The sequence below is a fragment of the Schistocerca nitens genome, chromosome 3 (genome assembly GCF_023898315.1).
Source record: "Schistocerca nitens isolate TAMUIC-IGC-003100 chromosome 3, iqSchNite1.1, whole genome shotgun sequence".
NCBI lineage: Eukaryota > Metazoa > Arthropoda > Insecta > Orthoptera > Acrididae > Schistocerca > Schistocerca nitens.
This window is the reverse complement of record NC_064616.1, coordinates 89,100,040-89,120,390: the sequence shown is the minus strand read 5'-3', so window position 1 is coordinate 89,120,390 and position 20,351 is coordinate 89,100,040. Positions and strand designations below refer to the sequence as shown.

At 43.7% G+C, this 20,351-nt stretch overlaps 1 protein-coding gene across 1 annotated transcript in view; it reads right to left on the bottom strand.

The window, feature by feature from the left end:
* Positions 1 to 20,351, bottom strand: part of LOC126248062 (neurogenic locus Notch protein) — a 401,991-nt gene that overhangs the window by 21,795 nt on the left and 359,845 nt on the right. The window contains exon 8 of the mRNA XM_049948703.1: positions 12,963 to 13,145. Coding sequence (XP_049804660.1) covers positions 12,963 to 13,145 — 183 coding nt within the window. The remainder of the gene's footprint in view (positions 1 to 12,962; positions 13,146 to 20,351) is intronic.

Sequence of the window (20,351 nt, the reverse complement as noted above, 5' to 3'; positions counted from 1 at the left end):
TGACAATGTAATTAATATGTATAGGCGATATAACCAATTGACTTAAGCCAAGGTATATGCCGAAAAGTGCTACAACAGACAATCGGGTACACTTAGTCAATTAGGAAAGAAATGGAAAAACGCACCACAGCAAATTCTTTTAGACTTCTGTGATAAATATTCTAAAAAAAGGTAATGTGACTGCCATCCAGGCTGGAGTAAACTAAATGTGTCTACAGAAATAAGTCATAAAAAAAGCTGCATTAAAATAAGGTGTATTATGTGCAATTTCATTTTTGCAATAAGTACAGTGTGTAACAGCGTAGCACAAATTTATAATCACTTTCTTAATTTGGAAACTGCTAGATATTACAGTAATACAAACAAGTAACTGTGAATGTATAGCATTGTTCGAATTACATTTTCTCAATAATACGAAAACGATAAAAGTTCAAAACATTAACTCGCATCAACGAAACCTATATTTAGTATTGCTTCGTCTGTACACTGTAGTGAGGTTGACAACTCAGCAAACAACTGCACTCAATCTCTACCAATTTCAGTCGCTGGCACAGTGTTTATTGCAACACTGAAGCATAAAGAAATCAAAGTCTGTATTGCTTAGAAAAGCCTCCTCCATTATAGTGAAGTTGAAATACTTTGCTGATGTCAGCTAAGCTGCATCAGCGTTTCGAGTAATACCCTCAACTTTTTATATTTCATAGTTACGTCGTCGTTCTCGTGTACGCGTATTCTGGAGAGCTGGGAATGCACGCGAGCACAGCTTTAGTACGCTTTGTTGGGCGTTTTAATTCAACCTAATGATACATTTTAACGGCATAATGAAGCACGTTTTGGAATATTTGTTAGTTGCGAATAAATTTCCTTTAATCGACACGGATTTTAGAACTTTCCCACAACCGAGGAAAAGAAAGCCTGAAAAATGCCACACTTCTGGACCCCAGCTATATGTTATCAAAAAGACGGCGGAGGTAGGTTGGCAACACTGACTCGTAGTACAGAGCCCCTCCACCTGCTGCCACCGCTAATCGACGAATCGTGAAACTGAGGCTCTTGCCGTGTGGGACGGTGCCTGCAGCTGCTTGATTCGGGCGACAACATACACAAATAACAGGATAAACAATTATATAACAACTTCTGGTATGTCTCTTCCAGCTATTCGAAATACATAAAAAATTCGTTATTTTTGGCGTTACTGAGTAAGCAGAGAACGGGCGCTAGGACGAGAAGGCAGCCGCAGCCGCGGTGGGAACCTGCGCTGGGTGGAGCTGCCTGACCGCCGCGGCTCGGGTCACGGCTGCCCACGCGCCTCTCACCCGCGCAGACGCCGCCGCCCCGCCCGTACAACACACACCGAACACTTCACTCCCATTATCGTCTCTTCTGCATTTTATTTCAGCTCAGTCTAGCTGTATATCGAAGCCTAGCACGGAATCGACGCGTTATGGACTCGGGGTTCTGTCTTTGAGGCGAGGGGGCTAGGGATAGAAACAACCGATCGGTTAAAACCGATACCGGTATTTTTCAGTATTTTTTTTGTCTCTGTTATAACCGGTGTTTTTTTAGTTCTTACTAATAACCAAGAAAAAACCTGAATATCAGTCAGTCATCACAGCAGTGCTAAAATTTTCTGTTTTTAAATTATGCCTTTTTTTTTTTTAAAGAAAGAGTATTTTTTATTCGTAAAATCTGCATTGATTGAAATATTGGATTATCAATGAAAATGGGAGAAGCGAGTAACAAACACGTGCCATAAAAACTGGCACAGCATTCCTGAGACAATAATGTCCCTGTAGCCGTGTTTCGTGGCTTAAGGTGCAGTGTGCCAGACTTGCATCCTCCTTGTTTAACGGTAGTTTCTCGCTGTCGTCGCCGGTCATCTGTTGCATTGCACAGTGGCACCAACACTAACCTGGAAATACTTTTACGAAGTGATGTTTCAATGAAGTACAATACTCCATTTGCCTTAAAAGATTAAGGATTGGCCTACCATTTCTATGAAATAATAAAAGAGGGCAGAAATTACGCTAACATTAATAAACAGAAAACGTAAAAACAATTCATTCATAGTATACGATAAAAATACAAAATAGCTGATTTGCTGCCTGCTTCTACATCACACGCCTTTATCTGCCTGTAGCCCTCGAAAACGGACAAATTAAATCGAAAGACAGGAGTTCTTCAGTCTTAGTATTCACCCTTTAGCACCGACTATTCGTAATCCCCGAATAGTGGTATGGTCCCCGATTCCAACATGATTTTTGAGCAGAGTTTCAAAAAAATTATAATCACAAGCAAAATACTGATGATATTTTCCAGCAGTCAACTACCCGTCACTTTTAGAGAACAGCGGCTAACGATGGACGGACTAAGTTTTCTTTCATTTGCCAATTTAATTTAGTATTTTCATTCTATGTATTTTGAAGCTTCGAGAGTCGAAATTTTTCAATCTTTGTTCGATTCTACGATTATTACAGGAGATAATAGGGGTAAAACAACGCAAATCGGTTGTTTCAAAAACCTGTAATTTTGAGCGGTTTTCACAGGCAGATTAAATTTGCGTGGAAAAAGGCACTTATAACCGAAACCGATTATTTCAGCGATAACCGTCATCCGTAGTGTGTACTGGGCGCGCCAGATAATTTCTAGGTTCGCCACGTAGACTGCGTCGATGTCAATTAAATTCTGTTTTCATTATATTGGTAAATGTTTCACAGTACCTACAGTGATATGTGAAATAGTTGTGCTAAACGGTTTTTTACAGATGACTGGTGTTTTTCGTTCCGCTCCAGACCAGTTGTACCAACTGTTCTCGGGGAAGACGCCGGATGTCGTGAAACCCCAGGCGCGACGAACACACTGCCGTGTACGACTAAAGCCTCCTGCATATGCCAGGTTAAGTACGAAACACACAGGCGTGAAGGCGCCAAGTTCGGTGGCCAACGGCGATTTCCCGATCGGTAGCGGGAAGGACAGCTACGTCACCTCTCGGGCAATGAACGAACGACTTGGGCGCAAACGCTTCCAGTCCTACTGTTCGCTTCCGCCGGCTGCGCCAGAGCCCTCCGTCGGAAACTGCTTGCACAACGCGTCCGCGCTGGCGTTCATTCGCCACCCAAGCGGCATCACTTGCATGACCTATTTTTGTGGTCGCTGTGACTTTACTATTCCCAAAGTTGTGCTAACAAGGGGATCGTACGAGCTTCCCCTTTACCGATTTGCTTCGTATTGACAGAGGGTGTTAGAGCGCGGCTAGGATCCCAACATATGTAAACAGGAAGATGCAACTCTCAACCGTTTTCGAGAAGATCGACTTTGAAAATTTTAGGCGTGTTTTTTAACACTTTTTATAGACGTGAATATTCAAAAGCAGTCCGGCCGACCGAGTACAAGCGTTTTTCATATGCGCGAGGTCTCCGGTTCGAATATCGCTGCTGGTATTTCTATTTCATTCCCACGTAACTCTATTAACATATTTATTATGACTGTACAGATTATCAATATTTAATGATTCATTTATTATTTACATTATATTTATCCTGAAAAAGAGAAAAACTTTTTTCGTAAGGAGATTGAAAATAAAAGGTGGTACATGAAAACTTTCAATCAAATCAGTAGCCGGCCGATGTGGCCGAACGGTTCTAGGCGCTTAAGTCTGGAACCGCGCGACCACTACGGTCGCAGGTTCGAATCCTGCCTCGGGCATGGATGTGTGCGATGTCCTTAGGTTAGTTACGTTTACTAGGGGACTGATGACCTCAGATGTTAAGTCCCATAGTGCTCAGAGCCATTTGAACCATCAAATTAGTATAGTCATTTCATTAATATTATTGTATTTACTTTTGTGACAAGTATGATATGTAACCCACGGAGCACTGCACGAACGAGTTGAATACTCAACGAACTGTGGATGAAGCCCGACCAACAGCCATTACATGCATTGATCAAAAATGATAGTGCACTGAGAATGGCCGGTTTCTAGCTGAAATCTATTATTTACAAGATCTACAGGTTCTTCTTCCAACTTCTCGCCAATGAACAACAGCGATTTCTGCAAAGACATTCGTGTGAAAAGTGAGAGCAGAGCAAAAATCATATCTGATAGTGCAAGTCTCAAGTTCTTTAACCGACGAACAATATTTTCTGAGTTGTCGATGTCCTGCTCACATTTTCCTGCCAAAGGGCCCAATTACGCTGCCAGATGTTTTGAAAATCTGTATGTTGGCGCCCCAATATCTCTCACAACCTGCCGAAGTCGCGTGCTATGCTTACGAATTGTAGGCAACCCGTACAGCCAGGGAAGAATTGTACATCCTTTATGAAACAAGGTGGCAGTTTCCACTTTTGCTGTGTTAATTTTATTTGTTTACAATTAGTTGCAGCCTGCTAGACCGATTTCAAGTGGTTTTGTGGTTCTGCGACCCATCCTAAAATATTGTTCGTGTGTGAGGCACACGTACCAAAAACGACTAACAGGGGATATTGAACGTATACAAAGGACAGTACGAACGGTCACAGATTTGTCTGACCCGTGTACAGTGTCACAGAGATGCTGAAGAAGCTCAAATAACAGACGCTTGAAGATAGACTCGAACTGTCCACAGGAAGTTCAACAATGTGCTTTACGCGATGAATAGCCACACACTACAACCCTCTACGTATCGCTCCCAATGAGATTGCGAAGGCGAGATTAAAACTAATTACAGCGCGCACAGAGGCGTCTGAGCAGTCATTCTTGTCGCGCGGTCTCAGGTGCCTAGTCACGGTTCCGGCGGCTCCGCCAGTCGGAGGTTCGAGTCCTCCCTCGGTCATGGGTGTTTGTGTTGTCCTTAGCGTAAGTTAGTTTAAGTTAGATTAAGTAGTGTGTAGGCTTAGGGACCGATGACCGCATCAGTTTGGTCCCATACACCTAACCACAAATTTCCAAATTTCCAGTCATTCTTCCCGCGCGCCATACATGAATGGAATGGAAAGAAAACCTAATAACAGTACCCTCTGTCATGCCCTTCACAGTGGTTACCATTGTATGGAGGGTGATGAAGCGGAGTTCATATGGCTGCAATTGTCAAAATTTAATGAACCAAGAAATTCTTGGTTTCAGACGGTTTCTCACCACAGGAAATTCATCCCAAATTATCGGAGGGCTGGGAGGAATTAGCGCCTCAGTTTAAAACAATTAAGGAATGGGCAGCTGGATTAATACGTGGTGAAGATGATCCACGTGAAGGGCATACACAAGCAACAGGTGGAAACACCTGTTTAGAGGCATAAGAAATAGCTGATACCTAGGCTTGCCAGAAGAAAGAACTGGTAAGTATTCCATATACAATTAAGGTGAGAAAGCCTAGTGTAAGATTGGTGCCCCATTTGCTCACGGAAAGCAAAGATTTTCTACAATAGCACATATAATTTTCAAGAATAATGGCAACATACACACGATCAACATTATTGTACGGTGAGAAACAGACAACAGGCTCTGACTTTGTGTCTAGGCAGTTCACACGATACATATCTATGTTGCCGTTACCATTTGCTCCTCTCTGCGAATGGCGAATGTTGAATACCAGTCCAACACTTTAACCGCTGCTCTATCTCGCTCAGTCCCAGACGAAAGTTTCTTTGGCTTTCTTACATTCAGGTACAACAGTTTCTTCTTTGCTCGTCAAAATAAACTTATTTTCTTTCTACTGCCGGCCGCGGTGGTCTCGCGGTTCTAGGCGCGCAGTCCGGAACCGTGCGACTGCTACGGTCGCAGGTTCGAATCCTGCCTCGGGCATGGATGTGTGTGATGTCCTTAGGTTAGTTAGGTTTAAGTAGTTCTAAGTTCTAGGGGACTGATGACCACAGCAGTTGAGTCCCATAGTGCTCAGAGCCATTTGAACCATTTTTCTTTCTACTACAACCATAATCATGAAATCTAAAGGCTACGTATTTTCATTTTTGCTAATGTACAGAGAGCACGATGAAGTTTTATTCTGACACGTACAGTACTACAGCATAACAGAACAGCAGCTTAGTCGAACAAAATCGCACTGCTAGACGCACACAAACAAGTGCGCTTACCAGACAAATTTCCCCGCGCTCTTCGTCGATTGTGGGCGCATCTGCGGCCTACGGTTATCAATTCGAAGTCCTCTGCCCTGGCCTGACTTCGTAAACGAGTAGTTTTTCTCCTCCCTGCAAAAATGCCAGACGGCAGAGCGGCGCAGCATATCGGCAGCTGGCGATAACGGCTGCTGCAGCCGTGCTAACACAACAAACCTACACACAGTCTTCGTCTCGCTTCCTGCGTGCGCTTCTGAATGAAGTACGTTGGGGCATCGTAGCGTACTGTACACATAAAGCAAGACTCCGTTTCAAGTTCATAATCCTCTTAACTTCTGTACCACAATGAACACAGTTACTGGTATTGTGTTCATTTCACAATTAGGAAAAATTGCATTTAACTTCCCGGCGACGACGAAGTCACTAGAGATGGATCAAAAACCCTGATTGGGGAAGGGCGGAGAATAAAATCGGCCATGTCCTTTCAAATGAACCACCCCGGCATCCATCCTAAGTGATTTAGTGAAATCACGCAAAAATCTACATCTGGATGGTCAGAAGGGTATTTGAACCGTCGTCTTTATGAACACGAGCCTAGTGCCTTACCACTGCGGCACAACGCTCGGTAGAGAGAGAGAGAGAGAGAGAGAGAGAGAGAGAGAGAGAGAGAGAGGAAATTCCCCACATTAGTATACGGGGGCGTGCTGAAAATGCCTCCGAATTATTTTTATGAGACAACTTTTGAAGCTTTCTAAGCAAAACAAATGTTTAAGGGTTGAATAACACTTAGGCGATTTTCTGTTCTACAGCCTCCTCTGCAATAACAACCACACCAAAAACCAACTGGTGTACTATTCCATATCTAGGTAAGCTATCAGACAAAGTAGCCAAAACACTGAAATCCCAAAGTATAAAACGTCATTTAATGTAAGAGGCACTACAGTTAATTTCCTATTCAACAGCAAGGGCAAAACAGATAAACTAAGCAACAGTGGGTTCTACAAAATAACCTGCACCAACTGCAATAAACTGTACACCGGTCATACGGGCTGGGCCATATCTACAAGGCCGACTGAACGTGAACGCAGCTGGAGATTAAATAAATAGGACTCCACCTTTGCTGTAGATGTGCTCAAAGGAGGACACAGACACACACACACACACACACACACACACACACACACACACACACACACACAGAAGTGCTACATATAACCAACAAAGGCAGAAAACTCAGCCTACTAGAAGCACTTGAAATTAACACTTAGCCCTAAATCCCCAGCTGGTCCTAAATGACTAATTGCAACTGAGCATATCACCACCCTTAAACTTTACACAATACAGTAAACCTGCTACTAACTACATAGTGTCCCGATAGTAAACAAACTCGCACCCCAATATAATGTAATATCCCTTATGAGTTTACATTCCCAACGGTAGCTCAACTGTAACAATGTAATATTTGGTATTTATTGATGTACAATTTTTCTGATAACAAAATGTAACCCCCAAAGAAAACATCGCCGTTGCACAACCAACAATTAGTGTCCAGTGCAAATGATCACAACAAATACAAAAAAATTGTAATTTTGTAAAAATGTGTATTCTAAATAATTCTAACTGTTGTCATACATGGTACTGACAAACCATAAAATGTGATTTATTATGTTAAAGAATAGTTTTACAGAACAAAAAGTCAAAAGACCCGTTTGAAAATTCCAAAGACAATACCACAACTAAAGATCTTACGTAAGTGCGTTGTATCTTAGTCCAGAATGTTTGGTTCGTAAGAACACAAGCTCAAAAATGGCTCTTAGCACTATGGGACTCAACTTCTGAGGTCATCAGTTCACTAGAACTTAGAACTACTTAAACCTAACTAACCTAAGGACATCACACACATCCATGCCCGAGGCAGGATTCGAACCTGCGACCGTAGCGGTCTCGCGGCTCCAGACTGTAGTGCCTAGAACCGCAAGGCCACTCCGGCCGGCCAACACAAGCTCCTTGTAAACAATAGCCAGTAGTTATTTGAAGATGGCCTAATACGCCGAAAACTAGTTCATACAAATAAAAATCAGTAGAACAAGAAACCGCCTAAGTGTTATTCAACCGTCAAATGGTTCAAATGGCTCTGAGCACTATGGGACTCAACTGCTGTGGTTATCAGTCCCCTAGAACTTAGAACTACTTAAACCTAACTAACCTAAGGACATCACACACATCCATGCCCGAGGCAGGATTCGAACCTGCGACCGCAGCACTCCCACGGTTCCGGACTGCGCGCCTAGAACCGCGAGACCACCGCGGCCGGCGTATTCAACCGTCAATGTGGAAATGTTGTATCAAGAAGCGACGGAAGAATCCATAAATAAAACAAACGTTATTCACATTCTATATCTTTATTCTTCGTGTCTAGATATTTATTTGTCAACACCATCCCGCTGGCGACGAACACACTTCTCCCAAGGAGAGACTGGTCACTTCTTTGATGTAACAACAACGTCGCCTCTGCTTGCACCGCTTCAAGCGAAGTTCTCGAGGGCATTCCTTAAAGTTTGCAAAGAGATCGAAAACGGATGGGGGCAAGTCGGGCAGTGTATGGAGGACGATGGACCCAGGCTACTGTGGCATGGCGCATGTGGAGTCGGGCATTGCCATGCTCCGTGTGTCGCCCACCTCGATTACAGCATGCCGATTCTTTCGCACCGACAGTCATGTTACACGTTACAGTTCGGAGTCATCTAGCGGCCGAGGGAAGCAAACATGTACGCATGAAGAATAAGGATGTAGCATATTAATAAAATTTTATTTAAAAAGCTTTAAGAGTTTTCACATAAAAAATTCCGAGTTATTTCCGGTACTTTACGGTAAGCCCTCGTAATATAGGTTATATTCTTCCTTCACCGCTGATTTTCACCATTTTCAGATGGGTTGTTGTTTCATCTACGATGAACCCGAACGTTTATTCTGTGCTCTCACTCGCCGTATAGCGTTCTCCTCATTCTACATGCGTTGTATTCACATCATACTCTACTATCATGTCGGCCTTTATTAAGAGTTTTGATTTCTACGTGTGCAACTTTCGTTAGCTTCCCTCGTCTCCCCATACACGTATATAAGCATCAACTGAACTAGCGTGCAGCGTTTGGGCGTCTGTACTCTTTTACTGGGTACATTCCAACCCGCTAACAACCGCTGGCTCAATATTTCAGTTTACGCAAAAGACATTGTTTGTCGAACACTGTGACCACTTCTAGTGCCAATACAATATTTATTATTCGTCAGGAGCACTAGCACAGATTCTGGTGTCGTGTTTAAGGGGTGAGACGTTCTTTCGACGCACAATATTTCCGAAACTTGCTTCCGAGCTACATACAATCTACAGTTACTTCGGCTTGTCTAAATTTAAAGTAAATAGCAAAGCCACGATGGGACTAGGTCACTGCCAAACTCGAGTTCGTGCGCCATTTACAATAATCTCATTGGCGACGGAATGTAAAACTCACACGAGCCGTAATTCGTCCACATCCAATGTACACGACGTTTCACTCCTCCTCTACGCGCAGAATGATCGATCGCCCATTCAGACAACTTCCATACATCGTAATTGACAACACTTATACATTGCCCGAGCTCTACTCATTGGGTGAGGACTGGTTCCAGAATCCACCTAGACAGAGTTACTATTTCTGTCTACATTTGGCGAAGTCTGTAAAAGCTCGGAACGCTTAATTTAAAGTGGAAGTAAAGAAAGAACGAAAAAAGAGCGAGTGTGACAGCAGTATTCTGTGTATGGCATCTCACGTAAGCAGTGAGGGGCTCCGGACAAAGAAGTGCTCCTTAGCTGCAGCCCACTAACCCATTTGGTCTCATTATACACAGTCCGTCGCGTGACCTTCAAAACTGCGCCACCACAAAATCGGTGGGAACGTCGTGACGGCGCCAACTCCGTTTCTCTCTCTTTTTAGTGAGTGTCGGACGACCTGTCAACGGTAAGGTCACGACCGAGGCAAACGCTCGTGCCCAGTGCCGCGGCCACAATCTGCCTGTTATTGTTTAAGGGCAACTTAAATCACAGTGACAATTGCAGCAACACAATGTTACGGTTCTGGTTCGTAATCGATCGCACACACCCAATCGGACGCGTAAAATAATGGCCATTCTCATTATAAAGCGCGTCACACACAATACGTATGTGGCGGCGCCGTGAGCCACTGATCACCGACCAGACACTTCCGTAACTCTCTTCACAGCCACGCGCCACAAGCTAGTCCGCGGTGTCAATGTATTACTCGCCCTTCTGCACGGTTTGCACGCGAATATGCCCACAGACAAAAATCGTATACTTATTCTATAATGGTGACGATACGCAATTCCTTCCCGCTTTATTTTAGTAGTTCTGGAACCAGCATAACAAAGAATTATCACGATACTGACGTGGAAGCTGTGTTCACATGGTTACATTTCGCGTCGATACACACATTTTTCTTAGACCGTAAAGCGGAGTGGAGAGGCGTACAGCATTAACCTACCGCACCCTGTTTCTTCTGGACTGGGGCGATAGTACGAATACATTCGTATACAGAAAGCTATAATTTATCTATTGGATGTTCCGTTGGAGTGCTGACGCTTCGTGTCTCTTCAACACGACATGGTGCCTACATATACCACGCACTCATTGTTCATTTACTTCTAAACCACGTATTCCTAGACGAATGGCTCGGACAACACCTTCCAATTAGCTAGCTCGGATGCTTACTCGCTGTCTACACCATCTTATCTTGAGCACCTTTAGATGAGTTTCTGTGGGAGACGTCATTTCTGGGCAGGAATCGCCCAAGCAGTATAAATCAACTAGAAGAACCCTTATCCGTGCAATTCAGAAAAGTTTCTATGGAAGCGGGTTAATTTATTGCGCAGACAGTTAGTAACAGGAGTGGACAAATTTATCAATACTACAATAATTTACGTTTCGTAGCAACACCCAAACGCATCGAATTTCTTTAATAAATGTGTCACAACCAACACCAAGGGTCAGCCTATAAATCTAAAAATTAATTTAATCGATAGTTCTGAAAGCCAGACAATTTGCAACGGTTTGATATGTTACCACTTCTGATGACAGACCTGCAGTGGTTCTTCAGAAATATAAAGAATCCATGATGTTCACGGAAGTTATCCAGTGCTGGTTCATTATCGCAATCACGCTGGTATTAGTGTGTCTGGTTTGTTAACTATACGTGTACACCGACTCATAGGGCTCACTCTTGACAATGAAGTACCGTGGCCGTTATTCATCTACGTTTTCAAGGCCGAGTATTTTGGAAGGCCTGTGACACATTCGGAATACTCTTGCATGGCACGATAAACACCCATATGCTTATGGGTCGAACCTAGCAACAGACTTTTCGAGTTTTTCACAAGTTTTGACATGATCCCTGAACAGAGATGTCTACAAAACATACTCTGAGTACGCCCTCCCAAGAAGAGCCGCTATAGTTTCAAAACGACGGGGCAGCGTTCAACTAGCAGGCTACATCGACGACATACAGGTTAAACAACGATGCAATGACGGCAGTGATCGTGACTGATGTACAACGAAGGCTTGAAGAAAATGAATCCCAGCACGAAAGCAGAGCTCCGACGAGGGTTCCCGAGTTGTACTCGGATAGCTCAGATGATAGAGCACTTGTCCGACAACATCAAAGGTCCCACGTTCGAGTTCCGGTCCACCACAGTTCTCATCCTCCAGCAAGTTTCAAATCCGCGCACACTACGCTGCAGAGTGAAAATTCATTCTGGGTGAAAATAAAGCATCTGGACCGATGCCCGTGAAACATTTTCTTCTTCCGTGTGCGAAGAATCTGTTCTGGAAGTTTGACTTACCTTTTTGTTACACGTTGTACACCGTCTTACCTGGATGCAGGACCACTGTGGCTGTTGCATTAGCTTGTAGAAAATGGTACAGGGTTATCTCAGGAGGAAATGAAGACAGTAATGTATTTCAAGAGAAGGGACTTAGCAGAAAACATACACGACTTGCTCGTGGCCAAACACGGTTAATCAAATTCTAACCACTCCTATTCGCTATATGGTCATTCAGCTATATGGTAAAGTGTAAACAGATGAAGGGAAAAAAATTAATGTAACATTGTGGAGCTGCACTTCCGATTAGGCTGATCAGCATAAGAATGGTTACATGCTCTTAAGTGCTCTAAGGATTACTCCAGCGCCTTTAAGAACACGAGGTCTTCAATAGAAATCGAACTGTAGCGTGTATTATAGTGTTTCACAGGGCAGCTGCGACTGTTTCAGACTCTGATGAAATATGCTTCCGGCGATGGAACTATTTAAATGTGTAATACAAGACTAGTTATTACATGTATACACTACAGACACGATTATGTCGCCAACGATTACTCTGATAACACTACTACACTGTGACACATCGAATATGGGGAATGTTTACTGTACTTGAAGGCCACGAAAAATTGGTTACGTGAGTTACACTTGGCAATAAAAAAATTGTCAGTGGCGAGTATAATGGGAGAAATGAGAGTTAGGGATACGATACCTCACAAACTCTTGTGAAGCAAACAGTTTGAGGAGTTCCAAATTGTTAGCAAGCATTATGACAGCATATAATTATTTTTACTACGAAAATAGAACTATCATCGACCCCGAAACTTAATATGCCGACACACCAGTACGAAATTGCTCGATAACATGCCCTTGGAGATGATGGGTTCTCTATACAAAAGTACCCGTCTATACCTTGCCGAACAACGTGTAAAAGTGTGTCGGTATGGTTTATATCAATCCTGTAGAAGGAAGGATTCCAGTTCCAGCATAAAATCTACATACTAAATTATCTGAGTACTGTGAGAACAAAGAAGAGACGTGGAGTGTGTTACCAGGCATGCAGACGCAGCGGAAGGTGCCCGGGTCGTCGAGGCAGGAGCCGTCGTTCTTGCAGGGGTGAGACTCGCACTCGTTCACGTTGGTCTCGCAGCGCGGGCCCGTGAAGCCCTGCGTGCAGTTGCACGCGAACGAGCCCGGCGTGTTCACGCACAGCCCATCGTGCTCGCACGGTGACCCTGAACAACAGCAACAACACACAACTTCACTACTCAGCGCAACGCTAGTTACAATTCATGTCATACAGCAGCTCGCACGTACAAGACAGAGAACTGGGGTGCATTTTTGTGAAGGCCGTCTCCATTCCTCCATTGTTGCTACACACACACACAGACAAAAAAAATGGTTCAAATGGCTCTGAGCACTATGGGACTTAACTGCTGTGGTCACCAGTCCCCTAGAACTTTAGAACTACTTAAACCTAACTAACCTAAGGACATCACACACATCCATGCCCGAGGCAGGATTCGAACCCACGACCGCAGCGGTCGTGCGGGTCTAGACTGTAGTGCCTAGAATCGCTCGGCCACTCCGGCCGGCCATACACAGATAACTGCAGCTATTCCCTAAATAGCGACGTAGTAATAACTGTTCGTTCTGATTTCACTAGCTCCAATTATTTCAAAGAGTACGCGAGCAATAAAGTACGTCACCCAAATCAATATTGATAAACCGTGCTAAATAGCTAGATTACACTTATGCGAAAAAAGAAACTTGCAGCATAATTTAAAAGTTGAACTGTGGTGAGAATACAGCAACTCGACGTAAGACAAGCGGGCAGAGCGGCCGTAAGCAGCCACTGAAAACAACCTAAGTGCGAAGCAAACACTGAGCTTAAGATTTGTGTGCTCGGTTGGGCGTTGCCCTGTTGGCAGCGGCTTGCCTTCGCCGTCCCCCCGCTATAGAACCGGCTCAACCGAGCCAGCCACTAATGAGAGGCGAAGCTTTAGTGTATAGTGGAATCCCAACTACTGTGCGACTCGGTATTTTCCATCGGTCCGATGCTGAAGGTGAAGGTTAGGTTGAGTGCCCAGAAAAATTCTTCGACCAACACAGTTCGAACTTCTCTGATTATTACCGCGCCGCTCGATCACTGGAGCTCCTAAAATCACAGGGCCTATAGAACTAACAGCTCGGAATCCCGCATAAAAGCCTTTCGACCGATTCAAAGGTTTGGACGCACACTTACATATCTGGCACATTCTTACGAGTGACAAAAGGTAAGTGTTAAGAACTGTCGATTAAAGGTTGCAGATGCGTGCGACGACGTGTAGTTTTCCTTATCAATGCTTGTGAAGAAACTGGCAGGAAAGGAAGCAGACGTTTTCTATTTCTTGCAAAGCGCAACAATGAGGGCTCGCTTACTGGAACGATCATCAATTACAATATCCTTCGTCGTATATTAAGAAGACGTTTGACATTTAACCGACAATTCTTGCGCACTATCTGGCGAAAGTCACCCACATGCGGTATGAAATTCTGGTCACTACCAAGCTACCGATAGGATAAAGGGTGAAATGCTTCTGCAGTCTACAGATATCAGAAATGAAAGCGGATTAAACACACAAATTCAGAAATGACACGCGTCTTCCACACAAAAGGCGAGGTCCAAACGGTTTAGAGAGAGAAGTTGAGACGATCCCATCCGTATGCTACAAACACTACACTTACAGCGCGTAGTCCTTCAGCGTGAACTGAAAAATACAATGCTAAACAAGAAATCTTTTTACTAAGCTATTCATTCTAAAATGATAGATGAAATTAATATAAATAACTGCTTTTATTTTTCAGTCTTACTGTTAGTGAATAAATACTCTCGTTTCTTCTGCACACTCTTGGGCCTATGTTTATTCAGCAGCTTCATATGTTTGACGCTTTAAAACAATCGCCTGTAGAAAGAGAGCGAAATGACAACATAAATCGTTCTTATATCTCTTTTGAGAGCCAAAGATATTATTTGGAACTCAAAGAATTACCCGAGAATAGGTAACTGAATCTCTTCTCAAAGGCTTTGTGTAGACTCTTTCAGAGGGTTTGTAACAAATAAACATTACGAGCTCCTTCAGTTTTAAATTTGACCTGGACGAAGTTTGGAACCACTTATAGAAAAAAAGAAGTTCGGTGTGTACCTGCTCAAACTTTCAGTTTCCGTGTCCGAATTCAAGCCTCGTTATTTTTAGCAGCAGTACGTGGTCACATTCTCTAAATCAGTCTCCAGTCTCAAAGCGTAAATTTCCCTAAAAATAATGAACGAAAGTGAAACTTGACTCCCCCATCCGTATGCAACGACACTGAAGGGGGAGGTTGCAATGTCGCGCTGTGGCTGTTTCTTGCAGTGTGCTGCCGGAGGCTGTTAACTGCTTCCCGAGATAACGACCTCACATTGATAGCACCCGCACAAGCTTCCGAGTCCGTTTGCGTGGGCTCACACACCTCTCACCAACACTTCCCTCTGCAACAATTATAGAGTTGCCAGCTTTGCTGTACGCGAAGCAAGTATAAAACACGTAGATTTTTAATTTATTTATCGTGTCGTTTCACAAGTACACAAAAGTGTCTACAGTCAAATGGAAATGTCCGAATGTGACAACCAGTCGATAGCACTTGATGTAAGGTCCCCAGATGAGCGTCAAATGCTCGAAGTGGGCACTCCTTAACAACGACCTATTGTTTGCTCCTCCGCTCAGCATTTGGCCAGTCCTACTGCAGCTCAGCCTCTACCAGATATGGCGTGGTACTTCGAATTCCTCGAATCTCGAATAATGTGTGCGTTGTTGGCTGGATGTTCGTTCCAGTGCTGTCACCATCAACCAGATTAATTTGCTCAGAAATCCGAAACTCGGGCGACAGCTCTTCCAACATAATCCATTCCAACACGTACGACACTAGAGGAAAAAAATGACTTTTATTACGCATTATTAAAACTGTCAGTCGCTCATAAAGGAGCTCAGTGTGCAGCAACAAAAATTTTTGATCGTTTGCCCAATAATATAAAATGTCTGACAGTTAACCAAAGCAAGATTTAAAACTAACCTAAAATCATTTCTCCTGGACAACTCCTATTCCATGGACGAATTTCTATTTAAAAACTGGTACCCTAAAAAAGGCCGTAGTTTTGAGTGTAGTAGCATGAGTAGAACTGAAACTAATCTTATGTAACACTAATCGTGTATGTAAATCCTGTAAACTGACTCGTTCTACATCATTTCGATAAAAGAATCGTTTAAATGATGTTTGGAACATGTAACCAACTCGCTAGTCCTTCAGTTGATCGTATCAGCGCAGATACTCCCCGAAGAATAACCACCGTTTCTAATACAGTTTGATTACATTCCGTAGAAAGTGTATCCTTTCAATCTCCGTGCCACCAAATTATTTCGTTTATTTCCGAACTTTTGTGGAAGAATTGGCACCACATACCACCTCAGGGAGAAGTGATTAAACAAATTACACAGTTTCTTCTTGTAGCTGCGACTTGCAACGAATCAATTCCACATTTATGAAGTGAAGAAGTTTCTCCTGTAAAACTGAGTCCATCATTGTCTGCAGCCGGCCGGAGTGGCCGAGCGGTTCTAGGCGCTACAGTCTGGAGCCGCGCGACCGCTACGGTCGCAGGTTCGAATCCTGCCTCGGGCATGGATGTGTGTGATGTCCTTAGGTTAGTTAGGTTTAAGTAGTTGTAAGTTCTAGGGGACTGATGACCTCAGCAGTTGAGTCCCATAGTGCTCAGAGCCATTTGAACCATTGTCTGCAAACATTTATTTATCGCTTGCACGTGTCGTCGCCATCGAGGTCGCTAGCTCAGTCGGAGGTGGCTTTTTGAAGGAACCACCCAACCTTACGTGTTAACTGATTGAGGGAAAATGTGGAAAAATGTTATTCTGGATGGCTTTGAATCTCTCTCACGTAAATTTTAGGTCCAGTGTTCCAGTGTCTCTATCTCGCGCTAGCTATGTGGATCTGGAGGAACCGATATCTGGTACGACCTAGTTACGAGTGTAGAGTCGACCCTTTTCATACACGTAACCACGTTCAGCCATCATTCCCTTCCCAAAGAACAATTACAGTTTCCTGCTATTGTCCGAAGTAAGTGTAATGGCAGCTGTAAGGACAGGATATGGTGGTTGCTACTATTCATTTCACTTGATCATCAGTGGACAGAAGATTTTAAAATTTCCTATCTTTTCAGCCGTCCATTTCAGAGTTTACTCATCCTTTTGTTTGTGCGAACTACGGAACGTCTTGCCATATAAAAAGCAGATTTGTAAAGCCAGCGCGCTATCGACGTTCTCCTGACTAGTGGGACAGATTCTTTGGTGTCGAACTTCTGCAGCAGGTAGCGTTACCTCGCCAGAAGATGCATGCACGTTAGGTTGTTCCAATCAGCTTTCTCCACTGTTCTGTTGCACGGCAACAGAATTCGTGATGCTGATTCGCAAAAGGCTGGAGCATGGTACTGACGCAGAAGGTAGTACAAACTTGTTCCGTTTCCGACATAAGAGAAAACTCCAACATTAACTACGGATACTGTACCTACTTGCGATAGGACTGTCCGAATAATATGGTTCGTAGTGAAATTATATGAGGCATACGTACACCGTGAGCACAGTGCACAGATCGTTTCCTCCTCACATACGTAGGTACTGATCACTGAGAAAGGTAGCATCTTGGTTAAGAGGAATTAGTTTTAGACAACAACCTCGATTATGTCAAATCGTTTCATTCTTCATTTCCTACATATTATCGGGATCCAAGCCAGGTACATTTATTTGCTTTCTTTATTTTGGCAATCTGCAGTTCAAAAGATATCAGCCTTACTATATTGTTAATTTAATCAACGAGCTGTATCTTATACTTTCCACTCTATTCTCTCTTCCATAAAGTAAAAGATGTTGTATTTTCGGCGTATGAGAACTGTCTTATAAGTACCATACGCGCAAACTGCGACCCATCGGCCCACAAAATATCTTAAGCAATGACGTCGTTGTTTCCACCACTGTAAGCACATCACTCACTTATTCCCGTCATCGATGGCTCCTGCGCAGCAGCGGTGGCGTAAAAAACGAGCCTTATCGCTTCTCGATGGATCGTTCAATTACTGGCCCTCTGACAGACTCCAGATGGTTTTCACTCTATAACAAGGAAGCACGATGGTTGGCTTTCGTAGTATGCTTTGGTGGATACAACACCGATGGTTGTGTTTAGTGCTTCCCTGAAGTCTCCACTACGAAAAAGCTCTGTTACCAGCTTACCTGGGTACGTGCAGTTCCCGTGCAACTTAAGTAAATAATTGTTACCGTGTGCCTCAATCGAGCTCCATTGTCGCCGTCGATTTTCTGGTAGAAGACACATCTTCGTTCCTGACTTACGCGAGGAGAGGAGAGAGGAGGGGAGGTAGTGGTAATTCCTTTCCGCAGTGCTGGCACCATTTCCCGTGTTTTGTGCTTATACGAAAGCAGAGGTGGCACACTAGCTTACGTTGGCAGCGATCTGACAAGGAAACATCACCAACTGGTCCTCATGTTTTAGGGGGAAAAGAAGCAATATATCAGCCACAGCAATGGTATAAAAATTTGGACTATAATTCTGATAGTATGTAGTTATGACCTTCTGAAAGTACAGCTTTTAAACTTGCGCACACACCGTTTTGTCACTCGTTCCGCAACAATGCAGCCGCTTAATGCCGAAGATCCGAGTATTGTACACTGGAGTGAGTAAGACGTTTGCGAGTATGCAGTAAATAAACAGCGATGCATTATTTAGCCATTAATATTTATATTGTACGTTATTTTTTATCAATTTTAAATTTGGTACTACTCAAGTGAAGTACAGGGTGAGCCAAAAATCCGTTAACATGTGAGAATTCAGTTCTTTCCGGAATGCTGAAGGTAAAGGTAAAAATTGACACACGTGCTTGAAACGACATCCGGTTTTATTGAAACCAAAATAAGTGCACAAAATTATGCACAGATGGCGCTTCATATGACACAAAAGCAATAATTAGCATCACACCTGATTTTCAGCGAAGACGTTGTTCTTTATAATGAATGCTCAACGTGTCAGCAGTCGCTCAGCAGCAATACCTAAAATCGAGTGACAGCATTGTACACCATGTCAGTAGGCATGATGAGAAATTGACGTCGGATGTTGTCTTTCAGCTCCGTCAATGAGATCGAACAATCGCAGCAGACTTGCGACTTCAGGTAATCTCACAACCAATAATCACAGGCATTGAAGAGGCCAAGCATGATGGGCGTGGCGCGATCCTCACCAAACCATGTGCGCAACACGTATAGCAATACGTGGTGGAGCGCCCTCCAGCAGGTATTTATGAGCCAGGCTCTCCTCCTCGCTACAGTTCATTTTATACAAGACTCTCGTGCGGCATCACTTACATGTTGCCGTCCAGCGTCATTTCTCGGCCAGTTTTTGCGCTCGTTCTTTGTTTCAATAAAATCCGCGTCATTCCAAGCAGGTGAGTCAATTTTTACCTCTCTACCTACATTATTCTGTGAAACAGTGGACTTTTCAATGTTAACGGGACTTTTGGGTCACCCCGTACATTTGTACGATCACGTTCTTCGACGTGACTGGCGTGGTGAAATTGCGAATCGAAAATCATTAGGTTCATTTCATAATAATTCTTCGGTTGCTTAGGTTTCTCTGTTTTGATTCTGTGGTGAGTGTATACCAATATGAGAATAATTGTAAAATAATACTGAACACGGAAGGGTGACAATTATTGAACTATATGAAAAAAACGTAAACTAGTTACAAAGTACGGCGTGCACACACTTTATTCAGTATGTAAACGTCACCGCAGATATTCGGATTTGGGTTACGAATGTTCGATATGCCTGCCACCATTGGCGACGGTGTGGCGCAGACGAACAGCGAGATTGTGCATGACCCGCTGAAGTGTCAGAACATCGATGCTGTCGATGACCTCCTGAATAGCTGTTTTCAGCTCAACAGTGACCTTGTCTTTAACATAGCCCCACAAAAAGGAGTCGCACGTGTTCAGATGCGGAGAATATGGCGGCCAATCGAGGCCCGTGCCAGTGTCCTCTGGGTACCCAGAATGCGTTGAGGGTGAAGAGACTTCTCGATCGGGAAACGCAGGTTCTCAGTCCCCCAAATGCGCCAATTCTGCTTACTGACGAACCCATCCAAATGAAAGTGGGCTTCGTCGCTAAACGAAACCCTACAAATTCCCATCGTGGCCCGCGGCCAACCGTGTCAAACCGTTTAGAAGTAATGACGATTTTATTTAATGTAGTTCAATAACGGTCACCCTGTATATGCGCATGAGGGTCACATATCACGTACTCATTTTCGCGTAGAGTAACGTGTGCTCTCTAAGATCAGTTCAAAACGTGTTGCGC